The sequence below is a fragment of the Neofelis nebulosa genome, chromosome 1, assembly GCF_028018385.1.
Source record: "Neofelis nebulosa isolate mNeoNeb1 chromosome 1, mNeoNeb1.pri, whole genome shotgun sequence".
NCBI lineage: Eukaryota > Metazoa > Chordata > Mammalia > Carnivora > Felidae > Neofelis > Neofelis nebulosa.
Window position 1 is genome coordinate 239,744,539 of NC_080782.1, and position 21,071 is coordinate 239,765,609.

The 21,071-nt window shown below is 47.4% G+C and overlaps 1 protein-coding gene across 7 annotated transcripts in view; it reads right to left on the reverse strand.

The window, feature by feature from the left end:
* Positions 1-17,658: 17,658 nt before the first annotated feature.
* TNFRSF19 (TNF receptor superfamily member 19) overlaps positions 17,659-21,071 on the reverse strand; it is a 94,972-nt gene continuing 91,559 nt past the window's right edge. For all 7 annotated transcript variants that reach the window (XM_058689913.1, XM_058689892.1, XM_058689901.1 and 4 more), the window contains one exon: positions 17,659-20,574. In XM_058689913.1, the coding sequence (XP_058545896.1) occupies positions 20,515-20,574 (60 nt within the window). In that variant the 3' untranslated portion in view covers positions 17,659-20,514. The remainder of the gene's footprint in view (positions 20,575-21,071) is intronic.

A 21,071-nucleotide genomic window follows, 5' to 3' on the forward strand; every position in this document is an offset into this window, starting at 1 on the left:
CACATATAATTTGTTGGCCTTTTCTCACTCCCCTGAGGTCTCCTTCGGTGTTTGTATTTTCCAGATACTTTATCTCTTTGCCATTAATAACTATGTGTGGGATTCCCGTCCCCCTTAGTGCAAGAGCTTGCATTTTTTCCACATTGGACCGCCTTTTATTTGCTGCCCTTAATTATCACCTCTTGCTACTGGTATCCTATTCTCATCCTTGAGTGGGAGGCTTATTTAGTTTCAGTTAACGGGCCACCACCTCCCCTGGTCTTCTCACCAGGGAGGCGACGGCAGAGAGAATTAACTTTCTCACGTAGCCAATGGCGCTCAGCCTTCTCCTCCCGCCTCACAGACTGTCACTTACTCAGCGACTCCTCTGGCCGACCAGGGCCCATCTTGGCAGTTGATGGAAAGACTCCAGAGATACGACCTGTGATGCAAGCATAAAATCACTGGGACTTCTTCACAGGGAACTAGACCCAACGACCTAAGGGTTCTTGTGGGGGAGGCATTACTCTATTAAGGACAGAGATTAGCTCTATTTTCCGTCTCTTTTACATGACGTCAGTGGGTTAGTGCTAGAAGAAGGGGTCGCATTTAGATTCGAGAAAACGCTTTGCGTAGCTCATCGTGAGGCATGGGGTGGAGAAGGGCCAAGAAAGAGCTCTCAAGGGCAGGAGCCGGGGGTGGTAAGAGTCTCCTCCTGCGTGATCTTTGAAAATAAAACGAGGATTGTTCTCCCCAGAAGGGCTCCAGCCTGGCCCTTGTAAAAGCGGATTCTTAGTACACGAAACTCTGTCAACAGCTCCCGGCTTTGACTCCAGTCCTTTGCACGTGGTTCTCAGTGATGTTCTCTCCTTCTGTTCTGTGTGAACCATTTTTCTCCGTTATCTGTAGGTGTAGGAGCATGTATAACCTGCAAACGAGCAGGTTCACAATAGGCGTTCTTGACCCTAGAAACTCATTTGATCTCCATCAACCTCATCACACACTGTGAAAATGGTTTGCACGTGAAGGGCCTACATGTGCTGCTCAACTCGGATCTCATACCCCACCGTGAACTGATGGCTTCAGAATCCATCGTGTTGGCAGTCGGTAACTCTGGGAGGGGGCTCGGCTGTGGGACCGCGTGAACTGGGTCCTACGCTGCTGACGCTTCTCAACCGTGACGCCCAGTGGCCTGCTACCTGCATCGGTCGTGGTGGGAAAATTGGCAAACGTGGTGGTGGTTTCTGGGGGTGATAACGTGATGACAGACATGAGCCCGAGTCCGTGGTTTTCCCTGAGTCCCACTTTTCCCATATTGATATGTTTATATTCAGGACTTCGTTATACATAAGGTTCTTCTCAGCTCCCAGTGACTCTACAGGCCTGAGATGGTGAGGCAGAACACCTCACCCCTGCCCAACCAAGGCTCATAGAAGTGGGTGGATTTTCATAGAATGGGGTCGATTGGTCAAAATTCTATACTTTCTTTAAAGTGCTACTTTTCCAGCCTTTTTATAGAAAAAGTTTGAGGAAGAATGAACTAAGGCATCACAAGGGCTGAGAAAGAGCTCAGAATCTAGTGTTCCCTCGGCTATTTTTCGGAGGTTCCCCCAGTTTCCATACCTCCCTTCTAGAACCACCACGGCTCCCCACAGCACAGATCGTCAGAGCCCCTTTGTAAAGCACAGGAAGTAAAGACGAGCCGACTCTTCTCCACAAATGGACATAACCATAGATCCGCAACCAGGGAAAGGAAGTCACCAGTTGGGCTTTGTCAAGAGAACCTGGACCTCAGACCCCAGGGCCTGACAAATGCCACCCGGTTCTTCGCTTAAAGCCATCGTCGGATGCTTTTGCTGTACTTAGGAAGGCGTTTGGTTTTCTCTGATCAGTTACAGCAGGGTTTCTGAAGGTTTCCTCTTCATTTTCCTCTTCAAGTTACAGTGATTCGCGATGCTTCTAACCCCACGAAAACAGAGGCAGAGGTGTCCACCACCTGGCCCCTGAACAGGGGGTTACTCAGCTCACAGGACGGGGCTTTCAGACAGCGGGTCCTAGTAGGCCGGGCGGGGATCTTGTAATGAGAGCTGCAGGCAGGGTTGATGCAGGGGAAGGAGAGGCCAGGAGGGGAAGCCATGTTTCGGCTGCTCCCAGGACCCCCTGCACTTCACCTGTATCCCTTCTGCCTCCCGTTTTCTCGTCATGCCCCTCACCTTGCCATGTGATGAAGACACTGCAATTCAGGTCCAGGGTGGGGGAACTCAATTCAACATGGGAACATGGGGGCCTTTGTTTCAAAAGTGACTGAGCAGAGCACGAAACCGGACGTGGGGCCCTTCTGAGCACAGGGTCCCGGATGACTCCTGGGTTGCACAACCTTGGAGCCGACTCTGGCCCTGGGACGTCACCAGAATCGCAGAGTGGCCCAGAAAAGGCCAAGGCAGGCTTGTCAATGCACGGGCCTAGGCTCAGTCTGGGCGATGACGGCTCCTGCCCGCATGGAGGGTCCCCGTGAGGCTCGGTCACCAGTGCGTGGGCGGGCTCCCTGCCTGGCTCCCTCCTCGGAGGCTCCAGTGCACACACGGGCCCGCTCCCAGGGTCCTGTGTCCAGATGAGAAGACACCGCCATGTCTGAGAGGGGATGTGTTGCAGGTAGAAATCTAAACCTTAGCCAGCAGAGTCAGGGAGACCCAGGGTGAGTGGCACGCACGTGGCCCGCTGCTCGAACGGACTTCACGGGAATGGGAGCCGGAGGCCCGCAGCGAGGCCACAACAGAGGAGAGATTCTCCCTCTCCCCGGCTCAGGCCCCGACGGCCGGTATCAGATTCAACCCCAGCTCACCTTCCAGAAGGGATCGGTAATAGCTTCCACAGGGCCCGAGGGCTCCTGGGCCTTCCTGCACCCAGGCAGCCCCACGGGGCCAGGCATCGGGAGCCACAGGTCCCTAGGGAAAAGCACCTCCAGGCGGCTCGGGCGACTTCCCAGGCACAACTGCTGGGGTCGCTGTCTCTTAGTAGATGCTCCATGGCCCAACCCCCTCCCACTAGGAAAGGGGTCTGCATCCCCCCCCCCCCCCCCCCCAGGATGGAAACACTGTGCAGGTAAGGCGGAGGGGACTTCCTGCCCAGCGGGGCCCCACGTGTTGTTCAAACCGACAATGACATGCATGTATCTACACTCCTGAGTGTGCCTTGTGCCTGGGTGTGCATTTTGAGCGTTAAGATTGAAAAGGTGAGTATGTGGACAGCCAGCTGATACAGACGGTCGGCTTACTAGGAAAGATGCCCAAACACTCATTTCTGCCTTCGCTCCTAATGGTTCCCGTGCCTTACTCGTTTTCCCTACTAAGCCCCTCCTACACCCTCTCTTAATATATAGTAAATAGAGAAATCCAGGGAACAGACATCTGATCTGGATCATCGCACCTGAGATGAAATAGGCATTAGCTTTGGACTGTGGTGGCTTCAGCGGTCCTGAACCAACATCATCATTTCACCATTCCCGACCACCACCTCCCTCTCCCTCCTTTTCTCTTGAGACGGAAATGTACCTACCGTCGTAGGAGCTTAGTTTTTCTTTTTCTCATCAATCAGGCTACCAGTCGATCCTTGATTGGTACTCTCTCCCTGCCTGTGATTTGGTTTATCAGCTTGTGTTTGGTGACTTCCCTGATAGAATAGTTTTGAATTTGAATGTCCAGCTGACCCTTAGCAACATGGGTTTGAACTGCACAGATCTACTCCTACAAGGATTTCTTTCAAGAAATATAGGTACAGGACTGTAGATGTACTTTCTCTCCCTTATGGTTTTCTTCATAACATCGTTTTTGGTTTTTGGGGTTTTGTTTTGCTCTAGGTTACTTTATTTTAAGAATACAGTGTATATCAGTAAGGCTTCTGGTCAATGGTAGGCTAAGTTTTGGGGTGTGGTCAAAGTTATACGTGGGGTTTCGACTGCTCAGGGCTGGGAGGCTGGTGCCCCCAACCCCGAGTTTTTCAAGGGTCTATTACAGTCAAATTTATCAATCTTCTCCCTTATGGTTTGTGGGTTTTCTTTTTTATGTCTCATTAAAGAAATCTTTCCCCACCCGAGGTCATAATAGATTTTAACCTAAAAGTTTCGAGTTTGGCTTTGAACGTTTAGATCTTTAATTTACATGGGATTTATTTTTGTGCGGGGCATGAGCTAGGTCTCCGACTTTATTTAAAATTCTCCTGCAGATAACGGATGGTCCTGGGCGCTCCCCCCCCGCCCGTGACCCTCAGTGCTGCCTGTCTGTGTCATATTCTCACATCTGGTTTACACTTCTTTCTGGTTTCTGCTGTGCCCACTGCACTGGCATGATTCCCTTCTCTTTACAGTGTCTTCGCTTTATTCGTCTCCAGAAATGTTTGGCTATTGTTGACCCTTAGCTCTTCCAGAAAAAGTTTAGAATCAGCACAATGAAGTTCAATTAAAAAAACTGTCAGGATTTTGATTGGACCGTCACTGAATTTATTGTGGGAAATGTGTTGAAATCTCCCACTGGAAAGGTCAATTCAATAATTTCACTGTTGGGGCGTCTGGGTGGCTCAGTCGGTTAAGCGTCTGACTCTTTTTTTTTTTTTTTTTTAATGTTTATTTATTTTTGAGACAGAGAGAGACAGAGCATGAACGGGGGAGGGGCAGAGAGAGAGGGAGACACAGAATCGAAGCAGGCTCCAGGCTCTGAGCCGTCAGCACAGAGCCCGACGCGGGGCTCGAACTCACATACCGCGAGATCGTGACCCGGGCCGAAGTCGGACGCTCAACCGACTGAGCCACCCAGGCGCCCCAAGCGTCTGACTCTTGACTTCAGCTCAGGTCATGATCCCAGGGCCATGAGATTGAGTCCTGAGTCCTGCTCTGTGCTGAGGGTGGAGCCTGCTTAAGATTCTCTCTCACTGCTCCTCCACTGCACTCTCTCTCTCTCTTTCTGGCTCTCAAATAAAAAACAAAACAAAACTATTTTATTTTATTTAAAAAAAATTTTTTTAATGTTTCTTTGTTTTTGAGAGACAGAGACAGAGCATGAGTGGGGGAGGGGCCAAGAGAAAGGGAGACACAGGACCCAAAGCTGGCTCCAGGCTCTGAGCCATCAGCATAGATCCCGATGCGGGGCTTGAACTCACGAACCGCGAGATCATGACCTGAGCTGAAGTTGGACGCTTAACCAACGGAGCCACCCAGGCGCCCCCCCGCCAAAAAACTATTAAAAAATAATTTCACTGTGTAATTCTGTCCATATTCTATATCTTGTCCATATTTTATTGGTCCACTTATATATTTGAGCCTATGCCATTAGGTTTATATGTTGCTATGTTTCCTGTTGTTTTTTTCTGATTATACAATGGTCCTCTTTTGTAACTCTAATACATTTATTTTCACGTTAAAGTTCATTTGATCTTGTATTGACATCGCTTATCCTAGCTTTCTTTGAGCAGTACGTACCTGGATATTTTTTCCTTCTGCTTATTCTTCATTCTTTCATTACAGGCATGTTTCTTTTAACGAAAAAACCCATAGCTGGATTTTGTTATTTATTCAGTCTGCTAGTCTATGCATTTTACCGTCGAGTTTAGACAATTTATGTTAATTGTGATCACTGAGATATTAACAGTGTTATTTTGTGCTTTCTACTTACTGTCTTTTTTCTTTTCTCTCCTTCCTGCCTTCTCTTGGGTTTTTCAAAAGAAAAATTTTTGCAGTCTTCTTCATGCCAATTTTTTTTCCCACTAGTGGTTTGGAAGTTATGTAATCTGTTCCTTTTTTTTTTTTAAGTGGGTTACACTTACATTTTAAAAATACATACTTGCCTTAGAGTCTAGTGTGAATATCTTTAACCTTCTAAAAGCATGGAGATCTTCTTAAAACAAACAGCTTTAACCCTGATTCCTTCTCCCATCCTTCATGTCATTACCATTGTGAATTTTAGTTCTACTTCTCTTTCTTTATTCAAAAGCTTTATTGAGGTATAATTGACAAGAATAATATTGACATATAAAGTATAAAATTTTATATATTTTAATAATTTACACACTTCCCAAAATGAAGAGGAAAAAAAACACCCATTTTGTTTTCAATCCCCCTTCTCAACCATAGATATCATTTTTATCTTATAACAGATTTGTCCAGATATTTATTTTTATTATTTTTTTGTTTGGCCACCATTTTTCTTTCTTTTTCTTTCCTTTTTTTTTCTTTTCTTTTCTCTTTTCTTTTTTTTCTCTTTTCTTTTTTCTCTTCTCTTCTCTTCTCTTCTCTTCTCTTCTCTTCTCTTCTCTTCTCTTCTCTTCTCTTCTCTTCTCTTCTTTCTCCTTTTAAAGTAACCTCTATACCCAATGTGGGGCTTGAACTCACGATCCTGAGATCAAGAGTCTCATGGTCTACTGACTGAGCCACTCAGGCACCCCTTTTTTCTTCTTGAATAAAAAATTTTGGCTCCTCAGTGAGTCTCCATTAGTGGGTAAATTCTCTGTTTTGTCTTAAGATGTCTTTATTTTAGCTTTGCATTTAAACAAGATTTTAATCTGCATACGGAATTGAGGGTCTTCCTCAGCATTTTGAAAATACCTTTCCAAAGCCCATGACCTCTATGCTCTGGGCTCAGGCTGCTGCCATGCCTTTGTGGCCAGCCGTCTTTCCTCTCTGGTGGCTTTAAAGATGTTCTCTGTCTTTTGCAGTATATAGGCTCACACTCACGGTTTTACTCACAGCAATTTTCATTGCTGATAAATGATAAGATGCGTAGGGCCCGGAGCAAATAACTTTTGTGGGTCCTAGTCCCTAGAAACCATTTGTGTCAACAAAATCGTATGTCAGCGTCATTTTGGCAGCTGAGTCACATGTGATCCTCAGAAAGATACACTGCTTTGACAAATGGGAGGGATCCCACTCACGAGGCTGCCACCATGGCTCTAGGATCTGGCCCTGGGGACCCCAGGACAATCCACAGGGACAAGACCTGAGGTCTATTGGAACATCTGGTTGACCCCCTAAACCAGATAGTCAGAGAGTGCCTCACAGGGTACGGATGGCCTTGTTCCAGGCTCTGGGCACCTGTGTGAACACTGCCAGCCCTGCTCAGACCTTGCCTTTGGAGGGGAACATAGAAAACCTCAAGGAAGGCATTTCAAAGCACAGATGCTCCCTGAGGTGCAGGACCCACGGCCGGGCACCTGCTTGCCTGGGTCTAAGGCTAGAACTATAGATGTAACAGGTGGTTCTGGAAAATGGTCTCTGAACATTTTCTTTCCCTCCTCCTCTATGTTCGCTCTTTCTGGAACTCCTAATTAGCTATATTGAGGCTTTCTCATTTTATTTTTCATGCATTCTATCGTAGGCCTCTTCCATTTCCTCACATCTACTTTCCAGTCCCCTAATTTTCTTTTCTTTTAATTTTTTAGTGTTTATTTTTTGAGAGAAAGAGAGAGACAGAGTGTGAGTGAGAGAGGGGCAGAGAGAAAGGGAGACACAGAATCCGAAGCAGGTTCCAGGCTCTGAGCTGGCAGCACAGAGCCCGATGTGGGGCTCGAACTCACAAACCACGAGATCGTGGCCTGAGCTGAAGTCTAACTGCCACGCCTAACGTGGCTCCACTCCACCTCCCACTGTTCCCGCTCCTTCCTGGAGAGTGTCCCCAAGGCCATTCATGTTGTGACAAGGGTCTTTGGAGACAACATGCTGTGGCTGAGTGGGTGCTTCCTCTCCTACCAGCTATGTGGTTTTAGAAGGGGGGGTAGGCTTTAGGCCTCAGTCTTCCCAGCTGTAAAATGAGCAGATTGGATGAGTAGTCCTTGGACTCCTGTTTTGTTAGAATCACCTGGAGGCTTGTCCCAACTTCTTGGGACCCATTTTGGGAGTCTCAGACGGTTTGGGCTGAGCCCCTGGGAGTCCTGATATTGGTAATAGACTAAGGTTTTACAAATTGTGCTCGTGGGGTGCCTGGGTGGCTCAATTGATTAAGCATCTGACTTCGGCTCAGGTCAAGATCTCCCCGTTTGTGAGTTCAAGCCCTGCTTCGGGCTCTGTGCTGACAGTTCAGAGCCCGACGCCTGCTTCGGATTCTGTGCCCGCCGCCCTCCCCCCCCCCCCTTTTCTGCCCCTCCTTTGCTCATGCTCTGTATCTCTCCCTCTCTCAAAAATAAATAAACCCTTTAGGGGTTTAAACCCTTAGGGGTTAAAAAATTAACAACATTAAAAAAAACTGTGCTTGCAATCCTGTCTCTCTCTCCCTTTCTCTTTCCCTCCGCAGCTTGTCCTCTCTCAATCTCTCTCTCTCTCTCTCTCTTCCCCCCCACCTCACAAAATAAATAAATAAAAGCTTAAAAAAATTGCTGTGGTACAATATTTATAAAATAAAACTGACCATCTTATCCATTCCTGAGTGTACAGTTAGCGGCATTCAATACATCCACAATGTCGTATACCCATCAGCACTGTCTGCACCCGAAACTCTCCTGTCTTCCCCAGCAGAAACTCTGCACCTCTACTTTGCTTGTGTCTCTGTGGATTTGCCCAGTCTGGGTATACTTCATATGGATGGAACCGTACGATATTTATCCTTTATTTCACTGAGCATGGTGTCTTCCAGCTTTATCCGTATTGTACATGACTGAACGCTATTCCACGGGATGTATTTGCCACATTTTGCTTGCCCATTTATCCGCGGATAGATAGATATTTTTGAGAGAGGAAACAGGGGTTAGATGACCTCCCAGAGACCCGTGGCAGCTCCTGCATTCTGTGGTCTAGAAACTTTTTCTGGGGGGGTGTGTCCGCTCCAACAGCAGCCAGAAATAACGTGGCAGCGGGAGGCCGTGGGGGGTGGTCACAGCCAGGTCCTGCTACTTTCCTGAGATGATGTGGAGGGAGGAGGGGATGCTGGGGCTTGAGGTGGACACTTGCCACCCATGGGGACATGACAGGTATGGAGGTGAGCTCGGGGGGAGACGGCAGGGACGGCTGGGTGACGTCGCGGCTCTCCCCACCCCGGTGGACGCGTGGCACCGTAGAGTCTCCATAAGCCAAGATCTCAGATCGCAGAACCCGAGGGCCTGAAGGAGCTTATGAAATCAGATCCATTTATTTACAGAATAAGACAAATGAGGTCCAGAGAAGGGATGTGCCCAGGGTGGCGAAACTCAGATTAGGATCTGGTCTCTTTGTTTTTGTCTTTGTGTCAATTTGCATCAAGCCACTGACTCTGTGCTTGGACATTTGGACTATGTAGCCTTTGGGGGACCTGGAAAATAATAATAATAATAATAATAATAATAATAATAATAATAGATTGTTGAATATTAACTCTGGGCTTTTGTGCATTAAGCTCATAGTTAATTCTCATGACTCTACGGTGAGGTAGGGACAATTATTGTCTCCTTTTGTTAATGGGGGAACCTGGTGCTTGGGGACCAGGTAACACTCAACAGCTGTTGTATGTGGGGGTAGGATTCTTTTTAGTCTGGCTTCAGAGCCCAGGCTCTTAACCACTACATTGTATTGCCTCTGTAAATCTATCCCTTCTTCTGGGGAAAAAGCCCCATGAGTCTGTTAGGTCACTGCCTCGTCCCCAAATATGAGCCACGCCATGTTGTCTAGTCTGATGCTGAACCGAAGGTCAGAGTAAATACGTCAGAAGTCAGGGGGAGGTCGCAGGAAACCAGCAACTGTATAAAACACACAGATGCTTGACCCCATTTATCATTTGTTTAACAAACATTTAAGCATTTACTATGTGCCCATGATACTCCAGTCTTGGGATTTAATGATGAATGAGAAAGACCATGTTCTTCCCTATTTGGGACTTGATCATTATATTGGGAAGCAGATGATGAAAAAATCAGTAAATGTTGTACATTAATAAACGCTGAGCATCAGGAGGGAAGTAAATTAGGTGTGTGTGTATGTGTAATGAGGGTATATGCATTTTAGATGAGAGTGATCAGGGAAAAGTTCTTGCGGGGGAGTGCACCTGAGGTGAGTCCTCGGATAAGTCTAAATCAGCCATCAAAATTCAAGGGAAGAACCGTGCAAATGCCCAGGTGTAGAAAAGAAGGGAGCCAGTGGGAGAGTAGCGTGAGATGATTGAGGGGTGGGCAAGGATTGGATCAGAAAGGGCCTTGAAGGCCAGGATAAAGCATTTGTAATTTATTCTAAGGGCTGTAGGGCTTTCAGGCATCTGAGAGTCATTCATTTGTGAAGTAAATGTACTTATTTATTTACATCCATATACAATAAATGCGTATTTATGAAAAAGATATTAAAATTGTACTTAATTGGTTAACATCTACAGTTAATTTCGTAATTAAGAAGTAATCCATCAATTACTGTCTATCCATAACTATTGGTGTAATATTTATTATTTTATTAATAATTATTTAAATTGACAAAAATTAAAAATGAATATGCATCATAGTAAATAATGGGTACATAAACACCCATCTTGTGCCAAACACTATTCTAGGCTAGAACTGTAGAACTGGAAAGACAAAATTCCTTGCTGGCAGCCTGGTGAGAAGAAAGATAATTCACGCAAGCGATCATGAAGTAATATAACAATTGCTAAAATCAGGGCAGAACAACGGAATCCTTAGGGGGAAATATTTCAAAGTGTGCAAGGAGCTTAGGGACATTACCAGGGATGCGCTAATGCTTTGAGACTGAAGTCTGAACTCCCCGGGAGACCGGGAGGCACGACCTTGCTGGAGTGCCGTGCGAAGGTCCGAGAGCAGACCCGGCGTGTTGGGAGCCCAGCCGCCTCAGTGAGCCCAGAGCTGAGACCTGGGGCGTGGGGTGGAGGGAGAGACTGAGATGCACAGGAGACCGAGGGACATGAAGCTGAGCCGGTGACCCGAGGCCAGGTCCTGAAGAGCCTTGGCTGTCCTGCTGAGGAGTCAGGACTTGGCATTGTGAGGCTGGGGAGGCACGGGAGGGTTGGGGAAGGAGGGATGTAATCATAGCATAGTCGTTAGCAAGCCATGGGCAGCGGTGGTGTGGTTCTCCAGTTCGGTCTCCTGCCCAAAAAGAGAGAAGATAGGGTGGAGTCCAGCCTGGATGAGGAGGAAGATCGGTGAATTTGGAGCCAGGAGACCAAGGATGAAGTTGAGATCCTCTAGGTCCGTGTATCTCCATGTGCACACCGAAGAGGTGAATCGTCTTGTGTTTAGAGCAGCGCCAATTTCCCAGCCCACGTGTCTCTCTCTCTCTCTCTCTCTCTCTCTCTCTCTCTCTCCCTGGGCAGCCTCCTCAGAGCTCTGGATCTGGGGACCCACAGACCACCATGCCGAACCGCTAGTCCAGACAGTTGCTAAGGTTCCTTCCGGCTCTATGTTAGGGCTATAAGGCAAAGCAAGGAGCCTCGCTTGGGCTCTGCTGTTTCAATCTTATGCCTTCGTTCTGCACAAGCTCATGAAACGTGGAATCTCTTCTCATTGCACTTCAGTGTGGAAAGTTGCTTGTTAAGCATTGTATGGCAGAAAGATCATGGCTTACGGAGTCAGAAGTCCAGGCTTCAAATCCCAGCCCTACCACTTGCTGGCTGAAAACTCTTTTTTTTAAACGTGTTTTCTACCAATTTCTACTGTTTCCTGACTTGAAGGCTGGTTATTTAGCTCCTTGAATCTTCACTTGTTCATCTGGAAGATGAAGCTAATGACAGCACTCTTGGGAAGATGTGAAAATCCAATGGAATAATGGTGTCAAAGTGCCCAGTGAGAGACGAGTTGTTTTCAAATGTTACACGCTACCGTCAGCGGATCTCCAAGTGAGGACTCTGGTTTTGAGTTTATTCATCACCCTGACAGAAACATCCAATGTACAAGGTCTAGCTGTCAAGCATTAGGATGTTTTTAAAAAAACAAGCAAGCCTTGAATATCCAGATAAGTATCATTAACTTCAAAGAGGTCCCTTGGCTGGGCAACTTGTTATTCTGATAATGTTACTGTTACTTAAGACTTCTTAGAAATGTATCTTTTGAAGCTGTCTCCAAATTTGGCATATCCTTTGTGGTGGTAACTCTTTATTCGTTGGATTGAATTTTGGTGAAAAACTAGTAATTATACCCAGAAAGCTATAGATTGTGAATATAGGGGCACAGCAAGCTAGATAAATATGTTTAAGAATGAGAAATACCTTGGGGATGCCTGGGTGGCTCGGTCGGTTAAAGGTCCAACTCTCGAGTTCAGCTCAGGTCATGATCTCAGTCTTGAGATCAAGCCCCGAGGCAGTTTCCTCACTGGGTGAGGAGTCTGCTGAAGACTTCCTGTCTCTTTCTCTCTCTCTGCCCCTCCCCTGCTCATGTGCACCCATGGCCCACTCTCTCTCAAAGAAGCGAGGAATCCCTTGGATGTGCTATGAGCTTGTTTTGTGTGACAGATTCCACTGTACTTAAAAAAATTTTTTTATTGTGTTTGTTTATTTTGAGAGAGACAGAGAGAAAGACAAAGTATGAGCAGAAGAGGGGCAGAGAGAGAGAGAGAATCTGAAGAGAGAGAATCGAGGCTCTGAGCTGTCAGCACAGAGCCCGGCACGGGGCTCGAACCCACAAACCGTGAGGCCATGACCTGAGCCGAAGCCGGACGCTGAGCCAACTGAGCCACCCAGATGCCTCTCCACTGTACTTTTTCCTGTATGATTTTTCTAAAATTCAGCCTCACGGTCTCCACTAACAAAATCAATCATTTGTTTCGAGAAGCGTTGGAAATCAGCAACTGAATTTGTTGACCTAAGAAACGGCATGCTGCACCTTTAAGTCAGTGAGAGAAACGTCCTGGAGATGCCATTCCTAGGACCCCAAGTCCCCAAGTCCGAGAGCAATACAGAGCCTGTGTTCAGAATGAAAACAGAGAGCTCCCCCGGGAGGGACTCAGACGGTTATATAGGTGGGGTCGCCTCTCTGGAAGAAGTTTGGCCTGCAGGGACTTCTTGCTTTGGGTCTTGGGGAACAAGTTTCTACTGGAGTCACTGAAACGATACTTGAGAAGCGTGGAAGACGAGGCTCTTGCTCGGACGCTGTCTCTGAGTCACCGAGGACCTCGGGCTCTTTCTGTGCGTCACCCTCTTGCACTCAAGTAATTCCCACTGCCCGGCTGCCAAGGACACAGGCGAATTCACAGGACCCCGTGGCTCTCGGCCAGTTGAGATCACACTGTAGACCGTTTTGCATGTCTAGTAATACAGGCCAGCCGGGGGCTTTCATGCAAAGGCTCCCCTCAGAGAGAATCGATCTGGCCATTCTTCTAGAATGGGACCGTGGCCTTTGTTTCCCCTGTGCTCCCCGAACTAAGATGTAGTCATCGCATTCGAACCAGCCGGGGCCAGGCCTTTCCCTCAATGTGGGATGTCCGCTGCGGTGAGAGGCAGAGTAGAGAGGAGGGGAGAGTGCGGGGTGGGGACCTCAGCCTGTGCTACTGGTGGAACGGAAGGGAAGGACGAACACAGAGGAGCTGTGTCTGAAGACAAAGTCGAGAAGTCGCAGTATTTTCTGTATTTTCTGTCTGACAGGCCAATGACTTCTGGGTTCTGTGACTTTTTAAAAAAAAATATTTATTTTTGGGGGAGAGAGAGAGAGAGAGAGAGAGAGAGAGAGAATCCGAAGCAGGCTCCAGGCACCGAGCTGTCAGCACAGAGCCTGACGCGGGGCTCGAACCCATGAACTGTGAGATCATGACCTGAGCCCAAGTCGGATGCTCAACCGTCTGAGCCCCCCAGGCGCCCCCTTTGACTTTTCAGAAAGCCTTGAGTCCCCTGAGATTCTACTGGTCTGCCCAACAGAGAACACTTTGCTCATGTTTGGTCACCGGTGTCTATTTAGTTGGGGGGATGGAGTGATTGGTTAGTTGTTGGCATTAATCTGGGCTTTTCAGAGAAACAGAACCAACAGGGTGCCAGTGTCAATGTGAGAGTGTGTGTGTGTGTGTGTGTGTGTGTGTGTAAAAAGATTTGTTTTAAGGAATTAGCTCAAGAAACTGTGGGGGCTGACAAGTGTGAAATTCACAGGGCAGGCCAGCAGGCAGGAGACCCAGGTCTGAAGGCAGAGAGGAGGCAGCGTTCCCCCCTCCTCAGGGAGCCTCAGTCTATTCTCTTAAAACCTTACCTGATTGGATGAGGCCCACCACAGCATGGGGAGTAAACTGTTTTACTCAGAGTCTACTGATTCCAATCTCATCTAAACATCTGGACTGATGTTTGACCAAAACATCTGGGTCTCAGGATCCAGCCAAGTCGACACATAAAATTAACCACCACACTCCCCGACACAGTGTCTAATTGGGATCTGCTCAGAGACTAACCTGGAATCTTCAGTCGTGGGTAGTTGACTGGTTTATAAGGTTAAAGAAGACATTCTCCACAGAGGCGTCACTTGGAACCTGGCCTTCCGTGACTTCCTCATGACACTTCATTTCAAGAAAGGGCGTCTGCAAAGGCGCCTTGTCATCAGATTTGATGGCCAAGCTCAGGTATTCCCCTGGCAGATTTATTAAATGTGAGATTCCTCACGGGAATGCGAAGTCTCCAGTCAGACAGGACTTGAGTGCAGCCCTGGGCCGCCTCTCCTCGTTTTGTTCTGTGCGCTGCTCTGTCATCCAGCCAGGGACTGTCGGGCAAAGCGGGGGGAGGCAGCCTCTGCATCTGCTGGAAGGCTGGAGACCAAGAGGTTAGGTCTTGTGGTGAGGGACGCGAAGGAAAGACGAAAGCAATGACCGAAGGAGGAGAAAATCTTTCACAGTTATGAATTCTAATCTTCCCTCCCCACATTGGCACCTGCTTCCCAAATCTTGCGTTTGAAAAAAAACACCATAAATCCCGCACTCCCTCTCTCTCGAGATCCGAGGCTGGGCCTTAGCGACATTGGCACGAACCCTCCATTCAGAAAGATGCACACTTTTCATCGTGTTATCGCAGCAGCCGGTTAGTTCTGGGTCCCTGGAGAGCACGTGGATGAACTTCGAGGGTGAGGACAGGGCTCGGGGTGGCCCTGGGGTCCCCCGCACGGCTCCTCTCGACTGGACGCTCGGCCTCCATCTCAAGCTGGTCCCTGTGCGCGGGTTTGGGGCTGAAGCATCCACGGCGAGACGGCCACAGCTCTGTGTCGTGGCAGGCGTGCCCGGAGCCGGGGAGCAGAGGGGCTGCGGCCACGGACGTGGTGGCACGTCCAGGGCGGGCCGCCGAGCGTTGCCGTCACCCCCAAGCCAGAGGCCAGCCTCCTTCTGGGTTCCCTGGGGGAGGCGGTCGGCCACATGGGGGAACACACAGCGAAGCAGCCGCGTTTCTGAGATGTCAGCAGGGGGTGCAGCCAAGTCCCGAACACAGATCCCGGGGTCAGCACCGCCCCCCTCGAAATCAGAACAGGACCAAGGCGACCTCGATGGCGGGAGAAAAGACCTCAGGCTCAGAGTTTCCTAACCAGGGGCTGACTGTCCACTTTCTGCCCCTTCTTCCAGGTGGCCACGTGCCCTCCATGCCCGGGACCATTCAGAGTCTGGAAAGGGGTCTACCTCGCCCTGGTTGGGCAACTTCCAAGCTTCTGAAAGACTAGACGTTTCGGAGTCTTCGCGTCAGTGTCACTCATCTGTTTGAAGGCAAGTAAATGCCCTACGGGGTAAAGTTCAAAGCCCAGGGCACAGAACACCAGACACTTGTCAAGCTGGCACCCGGGCCTCAGCAGCTCCCCCCTCGCTTCCCCCACCCCCCCGCCCCCGCCCTGCACCTCTCTGCACTCCCAGAACAAGCTGGGCCTGTCCCCGTGCCAGCACCTTCCACCCATCCCGCCTCCCCGCTGGCCTGCCTCGGTCCTCACCCAGCTTCTGCGCCAGTCCTGACTTTCCCTGACGCCACTGCCCCCCTCCCCATGCCTCAGAATGTGCCCTTACGTCTTTACAACAAAGACCTATTTTATAAATACTTAGAAGGTTTGTCTCCCTCACACTCCCTTGTTTGCGTCACCCCTGGCACTGCGTTTGCAACCAAGTATATACTCTGTGCTACTGCTTATACACGTGTATACTGAACGAATGGACAGACGGGTGAAGGAAGGAAGGACTGACCTAGGAAGCAGGGTTTTCTCAGATGGAGGCTTCTGAGAGGAGCTAAATCTGCATGTGGAACTTCAAGGGAAACGATCGTATCTGATCCGCGCAGGGGGTGATGTGTGCCTGGCTGAGAGGCAGCCTCCCTCCCTAACCTGCTGTTCAAGGATTGCCATGGACGGTTCCCTACATCTTCTGTTGACTGTAAATAGCCAACCCCGATAGGGAAAATCCCTCCGCAGAGTCCTGCCGGCTCAGTTCAACACCAAACAAAAGTGACAGAACACAGCTCTTTCTGTCTTAAGCAGAAATAGTTAATGCCGTGGGAAATCACGATAAGACAAAATCCTGCCTTTATGGACAAACAATGGAAGCCCGCTTCATAAGACCACCCATGGTCCCAGAGAAAGTGGTTTTGAGAATTCAGGTCTTTCAGAGAGGCTCATGTGAAAGCAGCCATAAATGACACTGATTCAAATGCCTCTGGTGGTTTATGGACAGACCTGACCCTGATCTGCTTGATCCCTACAGGAGACGCCCTGTGACCTTCCTCGGGCTGAAATGTGACATAACCACCATCACGGTGAGCTGTTGACTTCATTCTGTATAATTACGTGTCTAGAATCACTTACTAGGTCACACTGAAGCTTCTTAGGTGTTCTAGAAGGTTTGGGGAATTCTCAGTGTTGTTTAGTTTCAACCTGACTGAATGATAAATTTAAGCTGCCTATGCCGAATCCTTTTTAAGAAAATCAGACAATACCTTCTGAGGTTAAAATGGGACAAATAGACAAAGTCAGAACGACAACCGGCCGGCTGCAGGGAGACCTTCGTTATAGTGATGACAGTGAAAAGAAGTTGTTTGTGTGGCTACAGGATCCTTCAGACCTCCTGTGAGAACCTCACAAGCTTTGAGTTGCTTTTCTCAGAGAGTTGAGGGCACCCACGAGCTCAACCAGTACGCGTGGATACAGGAATCGTCTACATGAGCCAAGGAGCTGGTGTGTGGGTGGCGGTATGGAAGAGGGACAGCAGCTAATGTCCTTCCCTCAGGGAATCTGTCGTTTAACGCCACAGACTAACCAGCGGAGAGAATATGGCGTCACTTTCAAATAACCTAATTTTTTCCAGGAAGTTTAAAGTCCTCTCTCAAAATCTAATAATAGCTTTAAAAGCTTTACTGAAGGGAAGGAAGGTCAGAAGCTGGGAAGGCAAAACGAAACTCTCACAGTGACCGATGTTGCTCTGTGGGAGTTTAGTCCACTCCTCTGCAGGAAAACACTCTACTGACCTCTGGAAAGAATGAGTATAAAACTTCTCCTTTATTTTTCCCCTATTTATGTCAGGAAATGAAGGAGGCAAAAGAAGAGATCGTAATAAAATCTTGATGCCAAAGCTTCTCAAATAACTCAGAGCATTCTTCAGTAGTCTGACATGCCTGAGAAATAGAACCAGGTCCCCAGGAAGGATTTCAAGTCTCCCTCATGACATTTGAGGGACCAGGGAGGGAGCGTTACACTGGAAGGATCAGAACTTAGGGAGACCCCCACGTGGAGAGCAAGAGGGGAAAACAAATTTGTATTCCCATCACCATTTTTTTTTTTTTTACTGGACATGTAAGTATAAATGAATACCAGATAACAATTTTATTCACATACAAAAAAGGGTATTACAAAACTATTTGTATAAGAAAATGAAAATTTACAAATTTGTAAATTCCAGTATGCAAAATAGTAATGATGAAATCTAAATTGATTCAAGCTGGCGACCTTCAAGCAATGACGGACTCTTTTTTCTTTTCTTTTTACTAGCACAGACAGTAGAGCTTAACTAGATAATAGCAACATGAACACTTTATCTAGAGTACAAAAATCTATACTGGAAAAATATATTCCATATACACAAAATGAGAAAACCCATGCCTTTACATGGTTGTTCCCCAAATCCTCGTCTCATTCTTGTTGGTGGGTTTCTGCACCATTAGACGTCACACCGATTCTCACTCCCAGTCTTATTACCCGATGATGATTTCCCAGCACCCACGTGGGGAATCCATGTGGGTGCTAGAGGGATATTCCGACTGTGGGAAACGCAGACGGGATTTTCCTCTCAAGTGTTTACCCAAAATATAGAAGAATCTAGCATTAGTGTATGTTTCTGTAGTCACTGGTGGTCAAGTGTCTTCAGCTTGATAAAATAACCCAGGATTTTCCAAATGCAGCATCAGATGAAATTGACATTTAACCCTCAGTATTTCCCTACTGATCAAAAGTGATGTTTCAGGGTTTGGGGGCCACAGTCTCATTCCCATTGATCCAGCCTTCTCTCCAGCAGCTATACGTCTTTGAAGTTGAGGAGGGTTTCTACATGTGGAAAATATATTCAGGTCACCAGAAGGAGCACAACCCTGGCCTACTTTGATCATCCCTCTGTCAAAACAAAGCGATCAGATTGCAAACAATGGCACACATATGTGAATTACAGGGAAACCACTCAAGGAAACTCCAGTGTGCATTTTTATGGACATCTTGTGGTCAAATCCTAAATATTGTACATGACTTTCCTAAAGCAACTCTCAAAAGAGCTGGTGAGTTAATCAAAGTTGAAAAACCATTGGTTCATGCTACAAGAAAAAAAAGAGGAAAAGCCAATCAGTTATGACTGGGTATTAAACAGACACAGAAGGCTATGGGTTACCCTGAGACGACTCCAATTTCCTATTCTGGATAAAGGAACCGAGGTCACGAGAATCCACACACATTTGAACCTAAAACTGCAGGTAGATAACCTAGCCCAGCCATGAGGAAGAGGACTCATTAGATTTTCCTAAATATCTTGCAAAGAGTGGAAACACAGTTTCAAGAAGTGAGAAGATAAATATGTCCTAAGATTTTTTTTTTTTTTTTTTTAACGAAGTTTAAACGTTAGGTAAAAGACACTGCTTTGGTTGGGGCAGTTGTGAAACAAAAGAATTTTAGTGCACTCAAACACAATGATGTTCTCTCTTTTAAGTGCAAGTGTGACAGAGCTAACGGTAATCAGTGAAAAGACAAAGGCCAGATCTGACCATGCAGGTTCAAGTAGGAAACAAATCAATCCTCTTCTGGTAATTCCTCCCCAGGGCACAAAGAGTAACAGCAAACGAGCCATCCCCTGGTTCATGACTGAACTGGGTTCATTTCTGTCTTAGGTGTAGAGAGAATTCTGGTGTGTAATTACCAAGCAGGTGAGGGATGGATGGGGTGCCAGAATGAAGCACTTAAACCCAGCCTCAATGGCTGAGATAGGAGATCACGGTGGGAACGAAATGTACACGGTCGGAGGGAGCACCATCGTACTTGGCCAGACTGCCTAAGGGGAATCACGAACTGTTCACCTACGTGCCGTCTACAAACTGTGGTTTTTCTTTTTGTTCTACTAGGTAGTGCAGTCTCACGGGACTACCCGCACGGTGTTCCATCTTGGCGGCAGGGGAACCTGACATGTAGTTTCTAAAGCCCTTTGTGTCAGGATGCGAAACAAACACACACAAAAAAACCACAACCGAACTCACAGGTGCAGAGAACAGACTGGTGGGTGTCAGAGGCAGGACACCGGCGGGTGAGGAGGATGGGAAGGAAAAAAAAAGAACATTATCTTTACAAATACCACTTTTGTGTAAAGGACAGCTTCTGGATCTTTTGAGCCCAGTCACAGGGACAGAAGTAACAAATGCTTCCGATCGACTGATTTCCGCAGAAGTATGTTAATCAGTGCACACAAGTCTCTAGGATAGGTGTGCTCAGTGGTTTGCAAGGCGGGTAATCAGTGAAAAGACCACGTTCCCAGCCCGGGCCCTCTCGACACTGGGTTCTAGCAGGGCTCCTGAGACCAGTGGCCGAGGTTACTCGTGTCGACTCCAGCAAAGACTTGCTCTCCTCTGATTCCTAGTCGGGCCAGTTCACTTCACCTAACAGACCCATGATGTAGGCAGGTGGCGTGCAAGTCCGTTCTCACCTCCTAAACTAATCAGACGACGAAAACGTGAGCTTCCTCAAATACGCGCGCTCAGTTTGGAACCACTCTCCATAAACACTAAGGAAACCAATCTGACGTTGACTTTTAACAGGGTAAGCGGCTATATGAAATTATTTCTGGAGAGCAAACGTCAGCGAAAACTTACACCCTGGGTCTTCCGTCTGGTAAGACCACATTCGCCATGCAGATACGCATGAACCCACTTCTGTTTCTTGTTACATGCTCATAATCTCGTAGGCTGCAAACTCAACCCATCAGTCTTTGAAGTCTCGCTTGTGGCATAGAAGCTTCTTGTTCAGGAAAGATGCAAAGTATCGTGAGTGCCTGGAGTCTTTGCTTGTTATTCCTTGACGTTTCAGCTTACAGCTGGTCTGGCTCAGAAGCAACTGGTTGAAAGGCTTAAAACGCCATCAGTTTGGTTCAGATTTATTTTCTTTCCCCCCAGAAGCCATGCAAGGTCCAGACAGTGCTCAGTCCGTAAGCCCAAGCGGAGGAGTAAGTGCCTGCTGGGTTCCATCCGGATTCTTCTCCTGCAGAAAGAAGCAAGTCCTTTAAGCTTCCCGAAACAGCAACAGAAGGAGAGCTTGAAAAACCACCTCACAAACGAAAGCTGCTAAACTGGAATCATTCAAAATTATTGTACGTGACTTTTAACTAGGAGTACACATGAACTTAATAACATATAGGCGAGCAGCTCATTCATGGTGTCTGAATATCCGGGTATCCACGTATTCTGAGAATACAGTAAAGATTTTATAACAACTCACAGCCCCTCAGCATTTGCAAACAACACTGCAGAGGCGATCATGTGACCCACAGCCAACAACATGTATTAACACGTGATTCTTTGGCTGATTTCCAACACTATCCAAATATTTAAAGTTTGTTTCTGTGTTGTGTTCTTGTAAAGCATTTGTAGGTAAAGATGTTAGGATCTGTTAGTCCCTTCTTTAAAAGAACAAAGTTATTCTTTGCATTTAAAACTTCTGCTAAACCACTGGACAAAGTTTAGAGATGGTTTAGAAAG